General features: G+C 44.7%; 1 protein-coding gene across 2 annotated transcripts; it reads right to left on the bottom strand.

The window, feature by feature from the left end:
* Positions 1–255: 255 nt before the first annotated feature.
* On the bottom strand, positions 256–26610 carry LOC147463082 (fanconi anemia group I-like protein). 2 transcript variants are annotated; one of them, XM_086487185.1, is made up of 15 exons: positions 25203–26610; positions 24866–24947; positions 24558–24752; positions 24430–24494; positions 24194–24353; positions 23873–24121; positions 23627–23749; positions 23342–23530; positions 23180–23261; positions 22110–23092; positions 1476–1983; positions 1202–1392; positions 608–1083; positions 500–515; positions 256–412 (listed from the first exon to the last, which is right to left on the bottom strand). In XM_086487185.1, the coding sequence occupies exons 1-15, from the start codon at positions 26306–26308 to the stop codon at positions 365–367; spliced, it is 4473 nt and encodes a 1490-aa protein (XP_086343311.1). In that variant the 5' UTR covers positions 26309–26610; the 3' UTR covers positions 256–364. The 2 variants fall into 2 exon arrangements, 1 of the variants encoding a protein (XP_086343311.1); XR_015184899.1 differs by having other exon boundaries at positions 275–412; positions 500–1083; positions 24558–24746; positions 25203–26609.
* Positions 26611–27107: the final 497 nt, after the last annotated feature.

Below are 27107 nucleotides of genomic sequence, written 5' to 3'. Positions count from 1 at the left end.
AACGACCTCTGCAAGCATATCTCTAGCATGTATAAAGTGCTCTGCCACTAACCATCATGATATGCTCTCCTGGTCCTCATCTTGTCAATGGCCATCTTTACCATCTCAGTGGTAAAGAAGGTACTCATAGATGGGCATGGCTCAAGAGGATCTGGAAGGCGTGTCTATCCAAGGACCGTATATGAGAGAAATGAGATGGGGAGAGAGAGAGAGAGAGAACGTAATAGGCCCCGTCATCTGGCTGCAAAGTGGCCCTAAAGAATGGGTGCATACTGGCAACACTAATATTTATAAGAGTTCAAAACTCGGGCAATGTACAAGTTGGGGATTAATTACATATCCAATTCCAGATATCTTACAATATTCAGGATCCATAAAATTCTTCGACTTGTAAAACCTCCTCGTATTCAACCTGTGCATAAACAATTTTGTTTTAAAAACCAAAAGCTCTCATTCAATGCTAAGCCATTGCATCAATCATTCTGATTACAGCACTCACCCACATGAGTAACCACCTGTATGGGTTGTGTCAACTTCACTAGATTCTCATTAGATAGCTTAACCTGATGTGGCTCAGAAGGCATATCTTCTCTCAAAATTGGCTTACAGATCAACATGCTGCCTCTTATTGCCTTCAGCCTCATCATCCGAATCTCGTACCACCGTTTTTCTACCCCTCTTCTCCATGGGTCTTCTAAATCTGATAGAAGGAGCTTCCTCTTCCTCATCCTCATCTTGCACATTGACATCACCTTGTGAGCCATTCTGCTCTTCTTCCGACTCCTGCTCCTCTCGCGAGCCTTCTCTCTCGGAGTCTTCAGCCGCTGCATCCGGTTCGGCAGCTTCCTCTCTCATGTTCTCATTGGCAGCTGGCTGCTTACACTTCTTCCCATTGTCAAGGATCTTGAAGTCTCGAGCCGTGCTGCGTTTGGCATGCCTCAGAAAGTTCACTTTTGTAAGCCTGCTAAGCTGTATCAGGTAGCGCTCGTAATCTTCCACATGAAAGACAAGGTTTGGTATTGTTCGGACTTCCCGTTTTATCTTGTTCACAGCTCCTTTTGTCTGGCAGTTTTCTTGTTGATCCTGAAAATGGAAGAGACAAAGCAAGTAATGGCTCTTTCTGGGTGATGTAATCTAGCTTTATTATAGCCCCTTATCCATTAGAGAACAATTTTGAGAGCATTCAAAATATGATTTGTACCCTTTGCATGACAGCCATGAAATTGTAGAGAGGAGCTGTAAGCTTCTTGCATGTTACTTCTGCAAGCATCTGGAATTTGTCACTAGGGACGGTTTGCTTATATCCTTTGGGAGCTATGCAGAGTTTTGTCGTTGCCGCTAAGCATTTGTAAAGCCTTACAGATACTCTTAGGAATTGCTCAGCCACAGCCCCTGCAATAATCAAGAAAAGCAGATGAAGCAGTTAGGAGAACCACGCGCCATAATGTTAAGCACTTCAACAAGAAAGTGCTTACCAGTTAAATTCATTTGTACAAAATTTGAAAGCACAAGGACCAGAATTTCCAGTCTTTTGTGCAGGGCTACTTCTGACTCCATTCGTGAAACTTCAAAGTGAGGTTGGGTGAGCAAGTCAGTTGAGAGATCTGACTTCGCTGATGGTGGCAGTTTGAGCTTGCTGATGAGCCAATCAGCATTAGTCAAGATTGATTCTACATGCTGCAATAATGATCCAGCAATACAGTTTTTTGTCGATGCATTTATGACATGATATGTTCCTGAAATTTCAATTGGTTCTTGCTCATCAGTCCCAATAACTTTCAAGAGTTCTTGACTCAATGCGTGAGCTAAAACTAAATCATCTGGAGGAGGCAGCAGGCAAACTGCTATTTTCATCAAAGCTTTCACAGCCCCATTGAATGTCAGTTTCAGCGTCTTACAGTTTGCTTCTGCCCACAATCCAAATGCTTTCATCTGAAGCGAATGTAATCTACTTCCAAGACCTAAGGTTATTCCTGAGAGAACCTGAAAGCATTTGAAAGATGTCTCCATCATATATACAAAAAAATAAGAACCTTTCCTAGTCTCTCTCTCTCTCTCTCTCTCTCTCTCTCTCTCTCTCTCTCTCTCTCTCTAGGGAGATCCACCCCAGATTGCGGAGGACTACTGTCACAAACGGGAGCGCATAGAAATATAAAATACATTCAGATAAATAGGATTTATCACTTATTACTGAAGCCAAAGGATATAGAGAGAAATAGATAGAGAGAGAGAGAGAGAGAGAGAGAGAGAGAGAGAGAGAGAGAGAGAGAGAGATCGACACAATACTGGGCACCAGAAGATGGGCTGGTCCCCCCCGTAATAGTATCTTTATTACTGAGGAGAAGTCTATACGAGCACTTGAACCGATCGTATTACCACGTTCGTTCTAGAATAAGACTTGATGGTTCCCGGAAGCCTCGGCTTCCTATTCCTAGGGCAAAACCCTATTCCAAGGAACTTCCGTTCCTTATTCTAAATCCTCGAGAATCGAGGTTCTCGCCTTTGGATATCACCTTCCAAACTCAAGGCATGGCATCCCTGCAACTCTTTTTGACTCTATTTCCAAAGTCCTCTTCTCGCAGAACAACTGTGCTTTCCCGGACATGAAGTCCTTCCCTTGGGAATTTCAACTTCCGGATCACATCTTGAGAGTGTACCACTCTCGGATCCGTGGATCTACTTCCCAAACTCGGGTACAAAACCCTTGAGCTGATCCGGCTCTAGTTTCTCAGAGCGCTTTTATCTTGCAGAGGCTCATGCCTTCCTCTGCTCCTACTCCCTCACTAAGAAGAAGTACACCTGCAAACAAATACTTAGAGATCATAACATGAAAATCGTTACTTTCAAAGTCTCGACGCTCGAAACGCAACTCGGTTCTCGAAAAGCAATTCCCCGGAAGAGATCTCTACATAGAAAATCCTCTCTTCCAATCCTACACACAAAAGAGGTGTGTTCTCGCGTTCCTTCTCGTAAATCAGCCTCTCTACGATGTTTATGGGCTGAAAACAGAGAAAAACAACAGCTTGTCGCGATGGAAACACGCTCCGTACGCACTTCTTCGTGAGGGAACTCGCGCACTAGGTCCTGGCGACATCGGGTACACTTGGGGCAGCCAGGGGCATCACCGGCAAACGTCTTCTTTGCGGCTGCAACAGCATCTCCTCATTGCGAAAATTGATCTCTTCCTTTTAGTGAGGGCATATGATGCTTTATAGCTCCTGGCCACGGGCACGAATAGCTAAGCGCAAGCTGCTCGCGTAGAGATCGCGGCCGTTTTTTTTCCCTCTTTTTTTTTTTGCGCTATTCTGTTAGAAAAAGAGAGAGAAAACGTTGGCTGATCTGTTGCCTTATTTATCAGATGGCTGCCCACTTATTAAGTGGGCGGCCGGCGTATTTTAAAATAGTCTGAATCTGCCCAAAAACTCAATAAAACCTTATAAGTTAAAAACAATGCTTTCACAGCACTTCCCAAGCGTCCCTGGATGCAATCGCACGCACAGTTGCAATGCAGAATAGACTTCTTCGCAGGAAAGCATCTACTTTCCCGACAAGCAATCCCGCTTTCTTAGAAAGCATCTGTTTTTCCTCAAAGTTTCCTCCAAACCCATCTTCATTCAAGTGCTTGCTTTTCCTTGTGCACAATTCTAACACAGTTTGGAATTTCGTCCTGACTATGGATATTCCCTTTCCGATGCACCCGTCACCCACTTGTGACGCATCAAGAATACTCATCACCTAGTCCTTTCTTACCAAACGTACAGTACAATCTCCTTCACAATGCTCTATGTCACCCATCCTATGACGCATCAGAAATGTCCGTTCCCGGATGATTCGGATACCTCTTTACGATGCTCCCTGTCACCCATCCGATGTGACACATCAGAAGTACCCATTCCTAGTGGCTTTACAAATATTCCCTTTCACAGTGCTCCTGTCATTACTTTGAATGACGCACTAGAAATACTCTGTACTCGGATGTCTCCAGTGAGAAAAACCCTCACTTAAAATTCCAATAATTCATTTAGAATCATTTTTCTTGGTGTTCCAAGCGAGAAAACCCTCTTACTTATAAATCCAATAATTCATTTAGAATTATTTTCCTATCAGATAAAGCCAATTTAGCAATATCCCTCTCACTTATGAACAGTTGTCCTCAACTGTAAAGATTCAACTGAACTGCTGGGGAGAAATCGGAAAGATTCCAAATCTTGCTCAATGGTGAGTTGAGCTAGTCCTTTCTCAAAAGAGAACTTAAAAATTAAATTAAACAAAAATTCAAAAATTTAATAATTCAATACTTACCTTACCAATTCATGTCCTTCCTCTAGTACCTTGAGGATATCCTTCACCAATTATCAAACTTACGAGCCATGTAAGAACTTGTCATTTGCGTCTTTCCAACAGATCGGAAATTTTCTCATCCGAGATTCTGTTCACTCGATTCTGTCTTCTTAAAATTCGAGAAGAATAATCTTCCGAGAAATCAATCTAGGTATCTGTCCTTGCGCATTATCCTATGTTGTTAGTCTAGAGGGTATTGAACCTCTTGTGTCCTCCCACATAGGGAATGCCCAAGTCATAGAGCATTAATCTCGATGTCTTTCTTTCACAAATAGAGTCTGCAGTCACCTTGAAGAAGGTTCTTGTTCTGGGCCATCGCTCAACGTAGGCGGACGGTTCCAATCCGAAGATTCCTCATGCATGGCGGCATTTCCTTCCAATCTTTTTCTCCTGCGAGTTATTACCACCAGTAGTGTTTTCCCAACGACCATTAGCGTCTCTTCCTTGCAAAATTGTTAAAAATGATTCACCTTGCAAGCATCAATGACGACTTGCAAAATCTCACGCAAATAGGATTCTAGCCATAGCATTTTCTGAACGTACGTTCAAACCCGGTTCACAATAGAGTAAACTTACTTTGGATCTCAGGGTTGTTCCCCCATATGTGGTTGAGGTAATTCTTACCATTTTGAAACGGTTGGCGAATTATACTCTTACGAACATAATTGTTCGAATTTATTCTAGCAACATGTAAATGCTACTTGATCTGCTCATGGAAAAACCTATACTGCAACCAAAAGTTGCTACTGTAATGATAAAAGCACAGAGCGTACTCAATGATCAACGACCATCAGAAAACCTCTTCTCCATAGAGAGACTCAAATTCCTTCTAACAAACACATCTCAAAATAGAGATTCTCGTGTCTGAATATCCTTGCGCGCAAAAAGGCGCTCAAGAGAGTATAACAAACTCCCGTCCACTTCCTGAAAAGGAAGTTTGTTTATCTGATTCCGTTCAGCAGAAAAAAAATTCGACTGGTAGATGACTCACCTTGGCATGGGTTTGCATCTTCGTGTGTTATCCATGTACCCAAAGGTGTACATAATTCTTAAGTTGTGTTAGAGTTTTAGTGAACCTGGGAAATTACCTTCCCTTCATAAGATCCTTAGAGCGAAGACGCTCACCTGACGATCCCTTGGCTCAATCTTAGAGTAAAACCTGATCATCAAATAAACTAGGATTTCAATCCTTGGAGTCCTCAAGCACAGGCCGTAGTCGTCAGTTGTTCCTTCCCTCGTAAAGAGAGTTTTCATTCACTTGTGCGAAAAGCACTACCATAGCTTCCATTAATTGGTTTAGGCCTCAAGCTTAGCGAAAACTTTTACTCTGCTTGAAATCTCATAATGGTTCCTTCCTTTCTGTCGTCCTACCCGCAATAGCAAGTAATTTGTTGGAAGACTACCCGATACCAGATCAATAGTTGACCTTCCGACTAATTGAGCAAACCAATTCATCTCAGAAAACAATGTTTCAATTTGATCCTGCTCTCAGAAACACTCAAGACTGAGTAGTCCCGGTTAGACATAACCATACCTCGTGCAAAAGAGCAAACAAGCACAATGCACTTTATGATTTCCTCAAAAGATGTAACTTTGATCAAAAACCTGCCCTCTCACTTAAAGTTCGAGGGTCTTTTGTTCAAAATCCCAGGAGTTAGATTGAATTCCCTTACTCCAAACTTTCTCCGGATAGCAATGTATCCTTCGAGGGGAGGTAACAAAAATTCATTGTTTTTGTGTTCGATGGTTCTCGTCCCACTGCGGGGATTAGATTCTATGTACACTAAGGTGTACGCTTTCAACTTGTATTGCTGACTCCACCATCTGCTGCAAAGTATCGTGCAGATGCATCTACAAAATTCGGACAAAAGTCCTTCGTTGAATTTCTTCATATTTCCTTCTTCAAAGAGGATCAAGGGTGGAGCTACCTTGGCAAGAGTAAACCACTACTCGCTTTGACTCGCTCGTGTTCCTATCGGACAAACCGATCCCAATCTTCTTGGATGCCTTCCTCAAAGCGTAGAGGAAAGAAAAATTATTGGAAAATTCAGCCTTGAATTGAATCTAAGTCTTGTTGTAAGTTCCTTGCAGAGCTTTGGTATACCACCAAGTACTTGCAATCCCCTTAAGGTGTTTGGTCACATGCCTCACCTTCGACGCTTCTAAGAAATTGCCGTTTGCAAAGGCAACTTCAAACTGTCGAATGAAAGCGGTAGCTTTCGGAACATCTTCCCATCCGTCAAAAGTATGAAACTTGACCGGAGTGTTCTGAGGTCTAAAGACCTTCATATCCTTCCCGAAAAGACGAGTTTTCTAGGCTATGGTTTTAAATTGATATTCATGGATATTTTCTAGGTTCTAAAGTATCTTACTATCTTGAGCATTCCGCTCCTCGGATTCTCTAGGTTCTTGAGCATCATGCTCTTGTCGCCTTCTTAGAGAATCCCAAGTCTTGTGTCGACTTCTTGCAGAGTGAAAAATTTTACCAACTCTGCGAGCTTTTTCCTACAAGACTTAGTGTTTCACCTACTTACTTCTCTCTTGGCTTCTCATGGCTTCTTCTCGTATCTTCCCAGAGTCGTCCTCCTTTACAGAGAAAGAGAGGAGACCATGCTCTGATACCATTGTCACAAACGGGAGCGTATAGCAATATAAAATACATTCGGATAAATAGGATTTTTTCACTTATTACTGAAGCCAGAGGGTATAGAGAGAAATAGATAGAGACAGAGAGAGATAGAGAGTGAGAGGATCGACACAGTACTGGGGACCAAAAGATGGGCTGGTCCCCCCCCCCCCCCCCCCCCCCCCCCCCCGAATAGTATCTTTATTACTGAGGAGAAGTCTATACAAGCACTTGAACCGAGCGTATTACCACGTTCGTTCTAGAATAAGACTTGATGGTTCCCGGAAGCCTCGGCTTCCTATTCCTAGGGCAAAACCCTATTCTAAGGAACTTCCGTTCCTTATTCCAAATCCTCGAGAATCGAGGTTCTCGCCTTTGGATATCACCTTCCAGACACAAGGCATGGCTTTCCTGTAGCTCTTTTCTGACTCCATTTCCAGAGTCCTCTTCTCGCAGAACAACTCTCCTTTCCCGGACATGAAGTCCTTCCCTTGGGAATTTCAACTTCCGGATCACATCTTGAGAGTGTACCACTCTCGGATCCGTGGATCTACTTCCCAAACTCGGGTACGAAACCCTTGAGCTGATCCGGCTCTAGTTTCTCAGAGCGCTTTTATCTTGCAGAGGCTCATGCCTTCCTCTGCTCCTACTCCCTCACTAAGAGGAAGTACACCTGCAAACAAATACTTAGAGATCATAACATGAAAATCATTACTTTCAAAGTCTCGACGCTCGAAACGCAACTCGGTTCTCGAAAAGCAATTCCCCGGAAGAGATCTCTACATAAAAAATCCTCTCTTCCAATCCTACACACAAAAGAGGTGTGTTCTCGCGTTCCTTCTCGTAAATCAGCCTCTCTACGATGTTTATGGGCTGAAAACAGAGAAAAACAACAGCTTGTCGCGATGGAAACACGCTCCGTACGCACTTCTTCGTGAGGGAACTCGCGCACTACGTCCTAGCGACATCGGGTACACTTGGGGCAGCCATGGGCATCACCGGCAAACGTCTTCTTTGCGGCTGAAATCTGCAGCAGCATCTCCTCCTTGCGAAAACTGATCTCTTCCTTTGAGTGAGGGCATGTGATGCTTTTATAACTCCTAGCCACGGGCACAAATAGCTAAGTGTAGGCTACTCATGTAGAGATCGCGGCCGTTTTTTTTTTCCCCTTCTTTTTCCTTTTTTTTTGCGTTGTTCTGCCAAAAAAAGAAAGAGAAAACGTTGGCTGATCTGGCATATTTTAAAATAGTCTGAATCTGCCCAAAAACTCAATAAAACCTTATAAGTTAAAAACAATGCTTTCACAGCACTTCCCAGGCGTCCCTGGATGCAATCACATGCACAGTTGCAATGCAGACATAGACTTCCTCGTGGGAAAGCATCTGCTTTCCCCACAAGCAATCCCGCTTTCTTAGAAAGCATCTCTTTTTCCTCAAAGTTTCCTCCGAACCCATCTTCATTCAAGTGCTTGCTTTTCCTAGTGCACAATTCTAACACAGTTTGGAATTTCCTCCTGACTATGGATATTCCCTTTCCAATGCACCCACTGTCACCCACCTTGTGACGCATCAAGAATACCCATCACCTAGTCCTTTCCTACCGAACTTACAGTACAATCTCCTTCACGATGTTCTATGTCACCTATCCTATGACGCATCAAAGATGTCCGTTCCCGGATGGTCAGATACCTCTTCCCGATGCTCCCTGTCACCCATCCGATGTGACGCATCAGAAGTACCCGTTCCTAGTGGCCTTACAGATATTCACTTTCACACTACTCCCGTCGTTACTCTGAATGATGCACTAGAAATACTTTGTACTCGGATGTCTCCAGTGAGAAAAACCCTCACTTAAAATTCCAATAATTCATTTAGAATCATTTTTCTTGGTGTTCCAAGCGAGAAAACCCTCTTACTTATAAATCCAATAATTCATTTAGAATTATTTTCCTGTCAGATAGCCAATTTAGCAACAACTACAGAGCATTGAAGGAAGCTGTATCAAAGGTTTCGAATCACTTTGGCACGACATGCACGACGCCCAGTCAGACTACTGATCATGGAGGAGATTGATGAGATCCGCCAACGACCGATGCTAGATCTCGTGTGATTTAACTCTTTCTGAGGATACACCCACATTGTGTTGTATTAGCTCCCCATTTGCTTCACACATCCCCCCCTCCCCCCCCCCCCCCCCCCCCCTGCCCCCTCTCATATCCTACACAATCCCAGCTAGCTGCTTAGTTCACATCTAGCAGCTTAGGATTCCATAGTATTTTTTATTTTGTTACTCAAACTATGTATCAAATTACCACATTGTAACTTTCTGGTCTCATAGGTAACTTTGGCTTGTTGAAGACGTTAATATGACATTTCATTTCGTTTCATTTCTCTCTGTAACACCTGCCCTTGCGTAATGTTGTGTTGCGTTGATCTCTTCATAACACCTGCCCTTATGTAACGCTGTGTTGCGCCTTAGCCTTATAGTCACCTTAGCATTAATTTGCTGACATGGATTAGTGCGGCAATGTGCGCTTTGTCAGGTGTTTCAAATTAACAGCGTGCTTACTGTCAGTGGCCTGCAAGCACATATTCGTGCCTTGTGCCCTACACAATTCGTTGTTGCAACCCTATGCAACCAACCCCTGTGTTTGCCGTGGTTGATAGCATGTCCCATTGCCGATGGTAGGAGTGGATTGAACGAAGCACCCAAAGGAGACATTGCAATTGCATGGGGTTGAGGCAAGTTAAGCCCAGACAATCAGCCCGTTAGCCCCGGCACAGAGAGGGCGGGTGCTACGACTCAAGGAGAGGGGTACAGGCACTTTATGCGAAGCCTCACGCGAGATGCTTGAAGATGATGATATTTAACCCCGCCTAAATCCAAAGCGACATATAGGCCGAGGATTCGAGAGAGCACACTATCGCAAGGTTCTGCGAGAGCAAAGGAACTTTTGAGAGTCAAAGATGACTTAATGTATGAGAAGGTACATGTGATGATCAAGGCGGAGCTGAGCCTTTTGAGGGGTGACAGAGACTTACAAAAAAGCTATGTATGGAGATGAGAAAAGAGTTGGACAAAGGGGTGCTTGGTAAGCGTGACGACATGTACACATCATTGAAGGCCGAAATGCAGACTATAGGAGGGCAGAGTGAATGTAATGGAATGCGTGATACAAAAAAGATTAGAGGATGCACTAGCTGCTTTTGAATCCTAGAAATTAAAAATGGAAGAACGCATGAATGAAAAGGATGCATTGATCGAAGCACTTAAGGGAGAACTTGCAGCTTGTAAAAATAACCCCGCAAAGGAGGGGGAAATTCAACCCTCAATGATGAAGGAGCTTGAAAGCATTAAGGAGCAGGTGAAAACTCTACGTGAAGAGGAAGAGCAGAAGGCACGAACAACCTCTTCATGGACGGAGCACCTATTCAAAACACGAGAAGGTTTATAAAGTTGAAAGTGGATCGAGAACGCAAAGAAAGGAAAAGATGAGATGCATGAAGCCACACCTACATCCACTATCATCAATATGACAATCGAGGAGGAGCAAAAGAGGAAAACTAGAGTCCTTCATGTGCGTGTTACAGGTCTCAAACACACTGGGAAAGTAGAAGAAGAAGTGAAAGAACTCTTGAAGCGCATGGGCATTTCTGAACCCACACACACAGGGGCTTGGAGAGTGGAAAATAAGGGAAGTGGTGAAAAAAGGGAGTTCCAAGGAAAGAGCACTCACTATACGTTTCCCTACATTGGAAGCTAGGAAGGAATTCCTGAAGAAGAGACCAACACTCACAAACTAGGATATTTTTGGGTGATGACCTCACCCTAACACACGTAGCACACATGCAAAAGCTCATGCCAGAGATCAAGGCAACAAGGGAGAAAAAGAAAATTGCTTTCTACAAGGGAGGGAGAGTAGTGGTTTTGGAAAGACGCACCGCATGACGGTGCAAGACCTATGGACCAACCTTAAAATGGCACCATGGAATTGTAATGGATCAATGAAGCTAGATGTACATTGTAGGCGCATTTGAGGATAGCTTCAAGGGAAGAGACATTATTTTTTACTCGCAGACACATAGCACATTACCTAGTGTGAGGGGATACCATTGGGAGACTACTTGTGGATAGGTTGTGAGATCAACGCATAGAGGATGTGGGCCAAGAGGTGTGGCAGTCCTATTCAGGAAGGAGCTTCAACCCCTCATTCGTATTGTTCCGAAAGATGAGCAGGCCAGATTTATGTGGGTCAGAGTGACAACGGAGACAGGGAGGCCACCCTACATTGCAATATGCTAGTTTGCCCCCAGCACGTCTCATTATGCATTGCCCAAGGGGCAGTCTGTAAGGTGCAGCGGAAGTGAATGTTGAACTTTGCTCAAGATGAGTGCTCCGAACTATGCTCAAGGTTCCTTTTACTTAAGGAAGGGAGAGCCTTTCGATCCTTTAGTGAGATAGTGCAATGGACACAAACAAAGTGGTGAACACTGTGAATGAAGGTGTTGAGACTAAGAGATAGAGAGAGAAGAGAATACGACACCAGAATGTTGTTGAACCCTCCTCCGAAGGCCCCACTCTCTATGGTGAGAGCGGTCTACTTATGATTGCACAAATTTCTACAATGCTTGGACTTGCCGACGATGTCGACGACGATGAGGATGACGACGAGACGGGCTGAAATCTGAAATCGCTAAGGGCTGAAATCTGCAAATCTTTATCTGCTGAATTCTGACTCTATGTCGGTGACAACGGCAATGACGACGATGCGACGACGACGTGTTGAAAACGCAGATGCTGAAATCTGCGTTTTCCGGGCTGAATCTATAAACCTTGCGGAATCTAACCGTGCGGCGAGGATCTACTGTGGGATGGTCAGATCTACGAGGTTCGAGGGTTCTAATGCGGGTACTAACTGCTGAAAACTGAAAACGTTGGTGTTCCTTGATGTTCCGTCGCGATGAATCTGCAAAACGCTGAAGTGTGATGCTGATGCAAAAACGCTAGGGGTTGAGTTCTGCTGCTGGGGAAAATCCACTAACGCTAGGGCCGATCTGCTGTCGTGAAGTGGTTCTGTTGTGTCTGCTAATGCCGAAGCTCCTCTGCTATGCAAAATTGCCAAGGCTGATCTGTCCTTGCAAAAACGCTAGCTTGATGTTGAGTTGCAAAAAACGCTAGGTCATGCAGTCGAGGGTCCTGCTGAGAAGGTGTCTGCCAGAAAGTGCTAGCGCTAGGTTTGCTTATATACAAACTTAGCAAAATTGCCCTACCTACTTTCCAACAAAAGTCACTTAATAAATAAGTGAAAAATGTCAAAAATAGGGAAAATAGGTTTAATGCACTGGAAATTTCTCCTGATGGATTCTGATGGGAATGTTGATGATCATGTTGTGTGCACCCAGAGGATATGCATTTAATCTAAGTGTCTGGACATGCACAGTCCGCGAACAAACTCACAAAAGTGTCAGATCACTTCCTATTCTAGACTGACTTGATTGAACTGAACCCTGGCCATGTTGTAGCTTGTCCACGGACACATAAGGTTGGATGTGTCACATGACATCCCCTCCTTTTCAAAGTGAGGTACTGGTACCGAACTATATGGCGTCGAGGGAGATCGCCAACAACATCCGGAATTCTCGAAAGGACTCGTCGCCGGCCCATTGTGAGGTGTGGGTCGTGTGATACTTAAACTTCATAAAGGTCTGCAATGCTTGTTTATTTGGGCCGCGCCGAAAGCGACACAAAGTCTTCTGAGTCTCCTTCAATGCTTCAACTTTGTCTATGGACGTAGGTCCATCTTCTTCAAGAATCTCCAAGGCTAAAAATTCCTGAAGCCACTTCCAACACAAAAACATGAACATACCTATTCCATGTCAAGTGACTGGAAAAAAGCTTGTCTTCCTAAAAGACTTTTGCATGCAATGTAGATGAACAAACAGACGGAGTGCCAACCCGTTCACCACACACACGCAAACAATGAGATGAATCTTGTCGTGCTGATCTATATCAATCAACTGTGGCAACACACAATGGAAATGCCCATGCTTGGTGCTACTTTCTTGTGCTCTTTCTACAACTGTGTCATGCCAAGGAAGAGACATGGAATGTGAATTCCTTGAATACAAACATTTTATCTTTTCATGAGTAATCCGCATATATCCTTGCTCATTCATGAGTGAATCGTGCTCAGTGTACAATATGTCATGCCTAGGAAAAGGGATCACATAAAGACGCTGACTAAAATACAGGAAACAATCACGAATGGAACACTCGAACAATGCGTGCTGACTAATCATTCGAACACAAAGTACTTCCTGTAAGGGTTCTTTGGACCTAGGCTCGAGAGCCAAGATCGGATCTTCGTGTTTGATCGAATCTTCCTATGGGGGTTCTGTGGACCTCGACTCGAGAGCCAAGATCGGTTCTTCGTGATTGATCGAATCTGCAGCGAAGTTAGCTTCGCTAGAAAAAGCATCAACTAAACCATCATCCTTGTGAGCAATCACGTCTTGATTATACAAATCATCATCCTTGTGAGAAATCACATCGTGATCATCATGCAAATCATCATGCTTGTCATTGTCATTCAAATCATCATGCGTATCATTATCATTCAATTCATCATGCAAATCATGTGTGTCATGCTTTGGAGAAGAAGAGACTGAGAGAATCTCCTTTTCCCGAATCTCTTGCATCTGTGCCTGCACTTGAGAAAAGAGTCGCAACATCTCTTTCATGTGTCGGTCGTTCATTGCTTTTCTTGCTTTGGTCTCTCGATCAAATTCTGCTTTTCTTTCTTTGTCTTCAAAGCGCGCTTGCTCGTGCTCACTCTCTATGGCTGCCATTCTGTCTTTGTGTTCTTCCTTTCTTTCTGCTTTTCGTGCTTCGCGTTCTAACTTCATGTCCATCACCATCTTGTCGAAAGCCTCCATAGGAGTTAGTGCAATCCTTTGCATAGATGGAAAAAGGGGAGGGTCAGAAAAACCTCCTGATGGAGGAAATTCTTCTTTGCCTCTCTCATGCTCATCACCTCCAAGCGAAGTATCCATTCCGCTTCGAGTGATGACCATCCACTGAAGTCGTGGGTTCTTAAGTTCACAAGGAACTTGGGTTCTTGGGGGTCTTGGTTCTTGCGGTTCTTGCGGGTCTTGAGGTTCTTGAGGTTCTTCTTTCGCTTGCAATCTGTGATAGAGAAGGATCTTCTCTTCACCCAAGTTCTGCTCTTTTCTGCGGGTGCACCCCTTGGCGGCCTTGCACTCACACCAAGGTTTCTTTTTCCCACCTCACGTCAATTGGCTGGCCGCTAAGTGCACGGTCCGCTCTCAATGAGTGAAAAGAGGCACAAGGGGAGGCTCGACAAGCCTTTCTTTCTTGGGTTCTTGTCACTCTTCAAAAACACGATTAGGAAACGACACGCCCAAGTGAGCTTGGGTTCGTGCGACCTCAACAAGCAAAAAAAATTATGTGGTTCTTTCTTTGAGTGATACAGAACACTGCCAAAGCTCTGATACCAATGTAAGGTGGAGCGGAAGTGAATGTTGAACTTTGCTCAAGATGAGTGCTCCGAACTGTGCTCAAGGTTCCTTTTACTTAGGGAAGGGAGAGCCTTCCGATCCTTTAGTGAGATAGTGCAATGGACACAAACAAAGTGGTGAACACTGTGAATGAAGGTACTGAGACTGAGAGATAGAGAGAGAAGAGAATACAACACCAGAATGTTGTCAAACCCTCCTCCCAAGGCCCCACTCTATATGGTGAGAGCGGTCTACTTATGATTGCACAAATCTCTACAATGCTTGGACTTGCCGACGATGTCGACGACGATGAGACGGGCTGAAATCTGCAAATCTTTATCTGCTGAATTTTGACTCTATGTCGGTGACAACAGCAATGACGACAATGCGACGACGACGCGCTGAAAACGCAGATGCTGAAATCTGCGTTTTTCGGGCTGAATCTATAAACCTTGTGGAATCTGACCGTGCGGCGAGGATCTGCTACGGGATGGTGAGATCTACGAGGTTCAAGGGTTCTATTGCGGGTACTAACTCCTGAAAGTTGAAAACGCTGGTGTTCCTTGATGTTCTGTCGCGGTGAATCTGCGAAACGCTGAAGTGTGATACTGATGCAAAAATGCTAGGGGCTGAGTTCTGCTGTTGGGGAAAATCCACTAACACTAGGGCTGATTTGCTGTCGTGAAGTGGTTCTACTGTGTCTGCTAATGCCAAAGCTCCTCTGCTATGCAAAATCGCCAAGGCTTATCTGTCCTTGCAAAAACGCTAGCTTGATGCTGAGTTGCAAAAAACGCTAAGTCATGCAGTCAGGGGTCCTGCTAAGAAGGTGCCTGTTGAGCAGTGCTCCTGCTACCTCTTCTACCAAAGAGTGCTAGCGCTAGGTTTGCTTATATACAAACTTAGCAAAATTGCCCTACCTACTTTCCAACAAAAGTCACTTAATAAATAAGTGAAAAATGTCAAAAATAGGGAAAATAGGTTTAATGCACGGGAAATTCCCCTGATGGATTCTGATGGGAATGCTAATGATCATGTTGTGTGCAACCAGAGGATATGCATCTAATCTAAGTGTCTGGATATGCACGGTCTGCGAACACACTCACAAAAGTGCCAGATCACTTCCTATTCTAGACTGACTTGACTGAACTGAACCCCGGGCATGCTGTAGCTTGTCCACGGACACCTAGGGTTGGATATGTCACGTGACAGTCACTGGTTCTGGCTACATAGATGGTATATACAGACGCTTATGCACAGAGGATCCGAGATCATGTTCTGACACTCACAACCATTATTGAGGAGGAGAGATCACATGGGAGACTGCTCTATTGTTGCTTTGTGGATTTCCGCAAAGCCTTCGATACAATGCCCAGAGCTCAATTGATGAACAGACTGCAGGAGATGGGGGTACTCACAGAGTTGATTTGGGGAATCATGGCTCTATCCAGGTCACTAGTGGGCATGTACGCACTCTAGAGGGGATTTCTAATTTGGTTCACTCCACTATTGGGGTGAAACAAGGCTGTCCGCTATCTCCTACACTATTTGGCATGTATGTGGATAAGGTTTCTGACTACATTGAGAGGGATGGTGACAGAGGAGCACAATTGGCAAGGACATGGATCCCACTATTGTTATATGCTGATGATATTGTGTTGATTTCTGACACCCCGGAGAGGATACAGCATCACTTACATGCTTTGTACACATTTGCTCATGATAGTGGATTGTCTGTTAACCTCGGGAAAACCAAGGTTATGGTGTTTAGCACCACACCACAGTGGGTCAAGAGGTCAACAGTGAGCACCCACATTTACATATGGCCAGGAAATGGTAGAGTATACAGATGCATACACCTTTCTTGGGATAGTCTTCAGTGGACCGGTGTTTTCATTGAGGAGAGCAGCAAAGACTAGACTGACGAGAGCTTATGCAACCTTGGGAGGATTTGAGAGGATGTGTTTGCAGGTTCAGTTTCAAGAACTTTGAACAAAGCTTTGGCTTTTTGACACTCTAGTGGCTTCAAATATGCTTTACGGAGTTCAGATTTGGGGACCCTCAATGGACCACCATGGCAGATCTAGTAGCACTGATGGATGGAGCTGTATAGAGAGGCCTATAGTCTCTATGATCTCTCGGATGATTTGGTGATGATTTGGTCTAAGGCCTCAGTACCACATGAGATTATTCGAGCCGAGCTAGCTGCCCCCCCTCTCATGGTCGAGGCACTTACTAAATCAGTATCCTTCATGCATAGTTTATGGGACCTCCCCACAGACAGATATGCTCGGCTAGCGCTTGAGTCTTCCTAAGAGCTAGCGCTACACAGCCATACAACATGCTAGTATGGGCAAATGACATCATGGTTTCAGTCACATGGTTCAGCATGGATAGACTGCCTCCGTTCCACTACTTCTTGGATGCACCCTCCCTGTCTCTCACACGGACAGAGATCACTAGACTCATACGTCAGGATCTGATTCTAGATACTAGGAGCACATGGATACAGCCGACACATGAGTTGGGCACGAAGATGGCTTTCTATAGAGCGTCTTCTCCAACTAACAGAGGATGGATATATGATCAGACCGGCCTATATGGACACTCATTTATCCCATGGGATACGATGTGCTTTTGGTCAGATGCGCACATCATCGCATCAATTAGAAATTGAGAATGGCAGATTTAGGAGAGTACAAGCAGAGGCCAGAATTTGCAAGTTGTGTCATATAGAGCCAAAGACAGAGTCTGTCTCTGTGTCTGCACAACACTATGCTGCTACTGAGCACTCTATTGTTGTTGTCTCAGCACACGGTCCTGTGATTGTGCACAGTTCTACAGGGTCTGCTGTGACTGAGAGGGTTGTCTCCTCCTCCGAGCAATTTGTCTCTGATGTCACCCTCTAGGGCAATCCCTCACCAGGTGCCCCATCCAATGCCCCATCCAATGGCAACTAAGGCACTAGTTTGGTCTGCCTTTAACCACAATCTTTTGCGAGTACAACACCCCTTTCCACTCAACAGTGATGGCATTTGGAAAGACTATGGAAGGGGTGGTAACCACCTTTATAGATGGCATCCGGCAACCAAAACTGTGCAGGCAGCTCTAGGAAAGATATTTTTATTGGATACTTCGGAACCTGACATCTGTCTTCAAAAGCACCAAGTGTGAAATCCTCGTGCCACGGGTGCAAAAACACCAATTTGTCTCCGAAGCCGAGAGGAGTGCTGATGAAGACTCGAGAGGCAAGTTCTTTTGAAGAGACAATAGCAATGAAAGTAGCTATGTCTACCAAGATAATGTCCTCCACTTTGTCCTCATTCAAACCAATAAGAGTGCACAAGAGCCACTCTCGGATGTTGACTCGAGCATAAGAGCAACCCACTAAGCGGCTGACGGCCCCTCTTTAAAAGAGGATGTTAATCCGGTCACCAATTTTATGCTGAAGATCTTTAGGAATTACCATTGAAGGTGCCATAACACTCGAGAGGGATCTGGTGCAAAAATACCTAAGGCCAAAACCTTAACCTTCCCTACTTCGCTTCTCAACCCACTATGAAAGAAGGTGGGACAAGTCAGGGAAAATCGGAGAGAGCAGGGAGGTGGCGGGCGGGGCGGGGTAGGGGAGTGACTGGGCAAGGCTAGGGAGTGGCAGCCAGGGCAGGGGAGAGGCGGCGGCGGGGGGGGGGGCTTCACGGGGCTGGGAAGGGTGACGCGGGGCCTGGAAAGGCGTGGGAGACAAAGCGAAGGCAGCACACAGGAGGGTTAGGGCAGCGTGATGGCGAGGGCGATGGCGTAGTAGGGTTGCGCGAGGTGGGGCAACTCCACAAGGTGGGACAGAGTTACGAGGGCAGAGGAGGCGACGAAGAGGGTTAGGGTTAGGGTTTCGACGCAAGCACTAGGGTTTTGACGCTAGCAGATTAGGGCTCGTGTCATCTCTCTCTCTCTCTCTCTCTCTCTCTCTCTCTCTCTCTCTCTCTCTCTCTCTCTCTCTCTCTCTCTCTCTCTCTCTCTCTCTCTCTCTCTCTCTCTCTCTCTCTCTGTGTGTGTGTGTGTGTGTGTGTGTGTGTGTGTGTGTGTGTGTGTGTGTGTGGAGAAGCACCCCGCATGACAACGCGAGGCCTGTGGGACCACACTCAGAGTTGCTACATAGAATTGTAATGGATCTTTGAGCCTTTGATGTAGGGGCCTTTGAGGATAGTTTCACAGGGAGAGACATCATTTTCTACTCTGAGATGCATCAAGCCCCGGGGCGGTCCAAGCCCCATGTGAGCGGATATAGATGGGAGACAACTTGCAGACAAGAGACTCGATCAGAGCGCAAAGGACAAGGTTCCAGAGGAGTGGCTTATTTAGGAAATGGCTATAGTCTCTGATACATATAGCTCGGAGGGATGAGCATGCGAGGTACATGTGGGTGAGACTGAAGGCAGAGACAGACAGATATCTCTACATCGCTATTTGCTATTTTCCTCCTAGTATGTCAGTATATGCATCACCTAGAGGACAGTCCCCCTTCTCTATTTTAGATGATGATACATGGGAGTTTTCCAGAGACAGCGACATTATTATCTTGGGGGATTTCAATGCTAGGACTGCCCACCACCAGACAATATTCTATGATACCTCAGAGGAGTTGATGCGGCAGCTTGACATTACAGAAATGGGCATGTCTAGATTATCACAGGATGAGGAGCACACTGAGTATGGCAGATACTTGATTGATATGGGGATTGCACATGGATTGGCCTTTTTTGAATGGCCTACAGAGATTCCCTGCAGCTTGTGGTTTTACATGCTTTCCAGATCGGCATGGCGCTAGTACAGTGGATTATGTTATGGCTCCGCAAGGACTCGTTCCTTCCTTTCAGGATTTCGTGGTGAGAACTAGACCGGTTTGGGTAGCAGTCCATCATACTATCTTGTCTTTCACTCTATCGTTCTAGTTCAGCACAGCTCCATTGGGAGAGGCCTCCACACATACTCGGTATACCTTCACAAGGGAGACGGATCACGTGTACACTGATGAGATATACAAGCAACTATGCACTCAAGAGCCAAGACAACCACTAGATGAGCTCACCCAGATTCTGGCAAAGACGCTGCATGTAGCGTCAGAGGCAGAACAGTTGGTATATTATGAGTGTAGAGAGACGAGGATCAGATTACAGAGAGAGGTGCTCGTGGGTACTACTACACATAGACAGTCACGTATTATCTTCCACCGCCTAGTGCGACGAAAGAAGAGGGCTTACCTATCTCAATTAGAGCGTGATCTGTATCACCTTTTTATGAGTCAGGACTCTAGTGAGGCATGGAGGCTTTTCAATGAGCACTCTCCACCGCCAGCCATCACTTCCACAGAGACATGGGGGGAATATGCTACATCTCTCTATATAGCATCAGGGCAGCCACCTTTGCCTGACCCTCCAGAGGCATGCCCAGAAACATGTACTTTCTTTACTGCTGAGAGGGCAAGGAAAGCCATGGACAAGATGAAGAAAGGAAGAGCACAGGATCATCATGGTCTGGTATCAGAGCACTTTATCCATGCCAGAGATATGCTTGCAGAGCCTCTTGCTATGATGTTTAATAGAGCCATGTATGAGGGTTTCCCTGAGACTTGGAGTATGTCCACTATTGTGCCTATCTTCAAGTCAAGAGATCCTATGCTTCCGGGGAATTACCGAACCATCATGGTTGGTCACACTCTGGCTAGGCTATATGCATCAATTCTTGAGCATGAGTTAAGTGGATGGGCAGAGAGAGAGGGCATACGGGCAGTAGGACAGGCAAGGTTCGGGAGAGGTTTCTCCACTCTTGACCAGATTTTGACACTCAGAGCCATTATTGAGGAGGGTAGACACCATGGCAGGAGGATATATTGTAGCTTTGTGAATTTCCGCGAAGCCTTTGCACAAGGGTGGAGAGTTTATCTTCAACAATTTGTAGAGTATTGTGCAAACCATGGCCTCAAGCGTACGCTTACCAATACTGCATCACCCTTAGAGAATAGAGTAATGGAGCAGAAGAAGAATTGATGGTGGCAGCGCGAACTATGCTTGAGCATCAAGGTCTGCCTAAGTGTTTGTGGGCCGAGGCCGTTGCTATGGTTGTTTGTACCCTCAACCAATCTCCTATGACTTCACTCCCTCGATAGACTCCATTGAAAACTTAATTTGGTGGAAAGCCTGATGTCTCCCATTGGGAGCGCTGCCTATGTCCATCATTAAAAGAAGCAAAGGGAGAAGTTTGACTCCGAGTCCAACCGTATGATTTTTTTTCCGCTTGAATACTCTTTCCAAGGGCTCTCAAATTTATGATCCATACATGGTGAGCCGTGATGTAGCTTTCAATGAGCACATTCCTCCAAAGGGAGCTTCGGCTCCCAAGTCTTCCACTATATCCGCATATTTGCCTGTTCTTCGTGATCCTGATGGTGATTCCTCTCATAACGAACCCTATTTTCCAATTCCTATTCCTCAAACTCCAAAAAGCAATGTGCAGTCTCCAGATGGCAATGCAATGGATATTGGTTCTTATCACAGTACAAATCTCGACAGTTATAAAAAGTTGAGGCAAATGGAGCTTTATTGCAGGTGAACTATGGCCTGATATCCTCAGTGGCAAAGGAGAGAGAATCTCTTTCAATTGAGGAGACACTTTCACAATCAAAGTGGAAGGATGTTGTGTAGGCAACACTTGACTCCATCAAGAGGATGAAAGTTGGTTCCAAGACCACAGAAGTGGAAGGTCATTGGTGTCAAATGGGTCTCTAAGATCTGGTAAAAATCAGATAATTCATTAAACAAGCACAAGGCTCATTTAGTAGCCAAGGGCTTTTCTCAGTGGCCAGGAGGTGACCATGACGAGACCTTCAGACCGACTACACATATGACACCTATTCATTTGAAAAGGGATGCAAAAGGATAAAAGTAAAGGATCACCCCCAAAATAAGGGAGGGATCCCACCTACTCGGTGACCAGCTCACAATCCAGGATCACATCTACACGACATAGTGTATGCTAATAGATCCTACTTGTGGCATCCTCACGCTAACTCCAAAGGTTTTACTTATGGTAGTTTCACGTGCATCCCCTGCTAACCCCATCATCCTTCACCCAATCATTATGTGACTTGCTCATTTCATTCTAAGTACTTTATATAAGATCCAGATGTTCCATGTGAATTTCATTAGAAGGTCAGGACACACACAAATCTAAATGTGTTCCCACGAGCACACGCTTGAAGATTTTATGCCTAGAACACATAGGCAAAAAGAGTTATGAAATTGAGACTTTACTAACTTGCCATTCCCAAAATACATTCAAATAAAGATAAATTTGTAAGATAACTAAGATCTCTTGAAAGTTCAAACTCCCTTCATCAGAATCTATCATCTGATCCTTCATTCTCAAAAAATCTTGAATCCAGATGCGTTGAATTTAGGTTTCCTTGACCCTCTTTTGAATCTTACACTTTCCCCCACCCCTCAACATACGCCTTGCCAAAAGGCAGGACTATAGAACCAAAGACAGCTTGCATTCTGCAGAATGTGATGAGGTCCAGTTTTAGATTTTAATGCAAGGTTCAGTTTTAGATTTTAATGCAAGTAAATGTGCACCTCAAACTCCCGAAACTGTGACCGGCGTAGAAGCTGTTCAAGTAGTGGTTGTATTTTCTTCGACAACAGTTCTTGTGAAAACATTTGCTCGGATGTAGCCTCTGTTAAATTATTGCACCCCCCTTCATTCTCCTCCATTAGGTCTTTTTCCTGATGATTTGTAGATGCCTGACCAAAAACCTCAATGATACAATTTTTCCTTTGCGCCAGCCTCCAAATTTCATCTAAGCACTTTACTAACATCAAAACCAGACCTTCTCGACCTTCTTCAGTAGGCTTTTTCCCCCTCCCTTGTTTTACTCTTTCCTTTCTTTCCACTGACCACGAAAAGACACCTGAGGAAGTTGTCACAGCAGCACTAAGAGCCTCTAAAATCGGCTTTCCAAGTATCTTCCAATCACCGCCAAGTTCCTTTAGTTCCCAAGGATCTTCACACTGAGCAACACTAGCACTAGCAGCTCCTTTCACCCGTCGAAGACAGGTCCTTGTGGCCAAAAGTGCAATCCTGTATCTGTAGCCCATGATATCTTTCTGAACTGATTCTTGGTCATTTCTCTGAGAAGTGGGCACATGCGTATTTCTAGAAATTTCAAGTCCTTCGGAATTCTGAGCATACTGAAGCAGATAAAGAGAATTTGCAGCACTCAAGAAAGGCATTTTGGTCTCAAAATTTTGCATGAATCCTGACTGCAGTTTTACAGAAAGGCTGGCAGAAATGGATGATTCTAAAGGTCGCAGCCTATTGCCTGGGCTGCTAGCATGCTTCTGAACTGTCTCCTCTAAGGTGTAATACATAGAAATACAACATAGCAGGTCTTTCTCTGCCTCGCCCTTGCTTGAACCACTTGGGTGCTTCGCTAATTCAGAAACAATTGAATCTACCAGAATCTCATAGATTCCTAGATACATATGAGCCTTCTCAAGATTGATTCTCCCCTCCAAAGTCTCTGCCGAGAAATCCTGAGACTTATCCATGCTCAGATCTGTAAGCAAAAAATCAATTTATGCTTCCATATTGTTTTATCATGAAGGTGACCCACAGCTAGCAAGACATAGCTCTGTGACAAAACCTGAGAGTGAACCGTGTATAAATTTCTTTCTCACGTTCAGAAATGCATCCCTCAATGAGGAGGCAGCTGGCATTCTCCCAACCTAGCAACATGCACAATGTCAGATAGGTAGGAAAGCAAACCGTCCTGCAGTTCAATTGGAAGTCTTTAACCTAAGAATACCTCTAAATCTTGTGATAGAGAAAAGTCAAAAACAGGTTCAGAGAATGTATTGTGTCCCTCCTCTTCTTGTGGCTGGAGGGTGAGAAGGTTGTGGATGGAGAAAATTAGATGATCAAGTGGTTCCTCCACAAGGACACTGTTGCTCTGAATTCTCAAACAGCCTCCCAAATCCAGCAAAATGTTGCTATTCTGACATAAGAAGAAGCTTTACTATTTCATGCGCCGGCATGATGACTGAGCAGTTTATCTTGAAGCATGCAGATCTGTACACTAAAACAGTCAAACCTCAGCGAACTTGTAATATCTGCAAAAATGAGGCCAAAGAAGATTGAAAGCAATGTCTGCAGCGGTTGGATCCACCAGCACCAGCTTGATAAGACCTTTGTATAATAACTCTCGAATTTTGGCCTAATTAACCAATGAGTTCAGTAAACATGTAAAACTCTAAATAAAATGACCGGGAAGCTTTCACTGTGTCAGGTTTCCCATTATGAATTTAAGCAACATAAACTGCTTATGAGTAAGTCCAACCTGTTGTGAAAGGCACCTCCGAAGTAAACCCTTCAACTCATGTAACAAGCTCGGAGTTTTCCTAAAGTAACTGTGTTCCTGCTGGCTACAACTGGCTTCATTTGAAGAGTTCAGAAGTGAATCAAGATCATTCTGAGCTTTAGAAGCTCTTTCAGCTATCAGCAAATTGACTAGACCTTGCAACGCATTTATGCGTGCAGTTGCCTCCTTACCAAACATGGCCTTCCTTAGCACCAATACTGCATAGCCCTGTATGTCGCAAAAGAAGCTGTTATAATCCAGATGACGGGACTACAATGAGTTGATGAGAGGGAGAATCACCTGCAGATCGGAACTAAGTTGGAAAAGAGGACCTATGCTACCAAAAAGAGATGAAGCTGAAGTAGGATGAAGAAATGCATAGTAATCCAGACACTCCTTCAAACGAGATACATGTTCCAGCATTATGCGTGGATAATCTTGCACAAGTTGACCAACCATCCTGAAAGTATGCAACTGATAAACTTATGACTGTCAATGGAAGAGTACGAGAATTTGAGTGCTTTGCGAGGATTTACCTAATGATTGGTAGACTCTGTTCAGGCTTTAAACCAATTATTCTGCACTTACTTTGCTCAATTATCTGCACATCAAGGAGTGTTAGGAAGCTGCCTCAGTCTGGACGATGGATTACAATGACAACTACCTCATCACGTGCCAATTCATGAACTTCAAATGTAGTTCTTAGAATCTTTGCTCCCAGATCTTTGCAAGATGGCAACTGAGACGACTTAGCAGCATGGTCACAAAGGGAAGCCTCTGCTGCTGTCTCAATCATGGTAAATCCGAAGTTTACAAGACTGGGTATAACATGGTCCCATCCAAACGCAGTGTTCTGGACCTAAAAAGAAGTGGCTCAATGCATATTCCATCTCTAAAAAGCTAACATCTATGCAATTCATCTATCACGAGCTGTTATAGGAGTAGCCCAATCATGCTTGTGAAGGAATTTACAGTTTTCATAATTGCTTGCTCCAAAGTTGTGACATCCTCCAAGCACTGCTTCTTCAAACCTGAGGGTAAGGAGCTGGAATATCTGGCATGCAGACCATTTACTAGCTATAAGTCAGGTACAATAAGTAGACTGACAACAATGGCTCCTGGTGTTACGACGGATAATACATTCATATGATTGATAGTGAACCCTTCAGATATAAAGATGAAATGATATGTGCAAGCCAACTTAAGGCTAGATATGGTTAGAAAAATGAAGAGTTAATAAAGGAAGCTGAATACATATGCTTGCTAGCCCAAATTGGACATTTACTAAAACAGTTATCTACGATCTTACCTGCTCAGTTTCCAATCTTGATAGGCTTTAGTTGCAGCAGCCTTTAGCAGGTTCATTGCTATTTCTTCAAATCTCTGTATTCGAGCAAGCGAGAGAAAAACAGAGAAGATGAACGAAGTGAGTGGAAAGCAGCGGGATCGCACTAGATTGAGAATCTCTTGCCCCAATGCCGGATTCTGTTTCACTGCAAAATTAATGTGCAGCAATATCGTTCCTTCGACTTGCCTGCAAGATTCTGCAGAACTTTTCTTGCCTGGCCCCTTGCTTTTTGAAACTTCACTTGAAACGGAGAATGAATGACTGAAAAAAGCCAGAATTCCTAGAAGAATATTTCGCATGGACCCTTTTGATGCCAAAAGGAGGAGCTGATAGACAATGGCAGGATATTCGATTGGCTCCACATTCTGCATCTGTGTAAAAATGGCATTGAGAAACTCTAGGAGGTAAGATTCACTTAAAGGCATTTCTCGGAGCATGCTAGTTATCTTTAGAAGAGCAGGTTTGGACCACGGTGTCAAAGATAGCATGCGCTTCAGAGCCCGGTTTAGATACTCCGAGCCAGCAAGGTCTGAGGTCACATTCTCATCAGATCCAGGCACTTCAACATGCTGGGATGAAGCAGCAATGAGGGAGAGACAGCGGGGTAGAAGTAGCAAAGTTTGGGCATCATCTGCATCAGAACCAAAAGCAAAATTCGGTCTTTCCATTTGATGTAATATAGATTCGACGATGTGGGGTAGGGATTTTCTAGGGAGAGCATCAAGCTCTTGCAAGGCAAATTCCAGGCACTCCGTGAATTTCCTGTCTGCAGAAACCCTAACATCTTGCACAAGATTGAGGAGCTTGATGACAAGACGAAGGAGGAGAGCTGCAGAACGGGAAGAATCACTGCGGCGAGCAGAGGGTCCAAGCAGCACGAAAAGAGCTCGGGAATACTCTAGGAGAGCTTGGCCTGCAGCAGGTTTGCGGCTACGAGACTCCAAAGCTTGCAGAAGGAGATGATCTGGTTTAGACAGGACCATGTCGATCAATCTCTGGTTAAGTCCAGTGCCTTGTGAGTAGGCCATGGCCTTGCTCTCCTCCACGATCTCATCGTCGAACGCCATGTCTGCAGCAGGCTAAGCCGCTCAGCTTGGTTACATGTCTATCTCCCGCCAAATTCAAATATTCTCTTTTATAAATGAAGGATAGACCTACTAAGGCCTCGTTCAGACTGCTTTTCCACCCAGGAGCAGAGCCAACTTTTCGATTGTCTGCTGCTCTGTTCACACACAAAAGCGAAAAAGAAAGAAGCTACACGGCGCTGTGGCTTTTGATTGGCTGGAGCAGTGCAGCACAAGCTACGGGCGGGGTGGGCAGCCGCGGAACATGAAACAGCTCCCTTGGGCATGAGTCGGCATTCCAACTCAACAGGGCTAGCCAAGTCGTGTGTGCAGACTGAACTGCCTCTAGTGAAGCGTGCATTTTCGTTGGTCCACCAACGCGAAAAGTCTCTTGTGTGCGGCGGTCTGAACTCAACCTAAGCGCATGGTCACGCGAGGCTTAGTTATCAATGAGCCTCGACAGGTTCTGACTATGGTAGGTACAGAGGCTCAAAGCGTCACGCAAAGCAACAAGTAGCGAGAGGGAGAGCAAGGTGCGGACAAGAGAGAGAAAAAGAGACCTGACCAGGAAGGGACCGGCGTAGTTTGAAAACTATGCCTTTTTAGGCATCGTAACATTACTAAGCCAGTGGAAAGTTCTCTACTGTCAAAGATGGCCTCGCGTGACCATAGCCTAAGGTGAGGAGCTCACAAGAACCTACCTACAGACAGATGTGGGAAGGAGAAGTACATACCAAATGGTCAGACCAATCCAACATGTTGATGGAAGACCTTTGTGAGTAGCTCAATCATTTTGCTTTGT

The sequence above is a fragment of the Adiantum capillus-veneris genome, chromosome 2 (assembly GCF_014529385.1).
Source record: "Adiantum capillus-veneris isolate H3 chromosome 2, ASM1452938v2, whole genome shotgun sequence".
NCBI classification, from domain to species: Eukaryota; Viridiplantae; Streptophyta; class Polypodiopsida; order Polypodiales; family Pteridaceae; genus Adiantum; species Adiantum capillus-veneris.
This window is presented reverse-complemented; position numbering and strand designations above follow the sequence as displayed.

Coding starts and splice junctions, on each gene's coding strand:
- LOC147463082 (XM_086487185.1), bottom strand. CDS start 26,308: ATGGCGTTCGACGATGAGATCGTGGAGGAGAGCAAGGCCATGGCCTAC. Junction 23,262..23,341: donor CTCTATCACAAGATTTAGAG/GTATTCTTAGGT, acceptor GCATGTTGCTAG/GTTGGGAGAATGCCAGCTGC. Junction 23,093..23,179: donor TATACACGGTTCACTCTCAG/GTTTTGTCACAG, acceptor TTTTGCTTACAG/ATCTGAGCATGGATAAGTCT.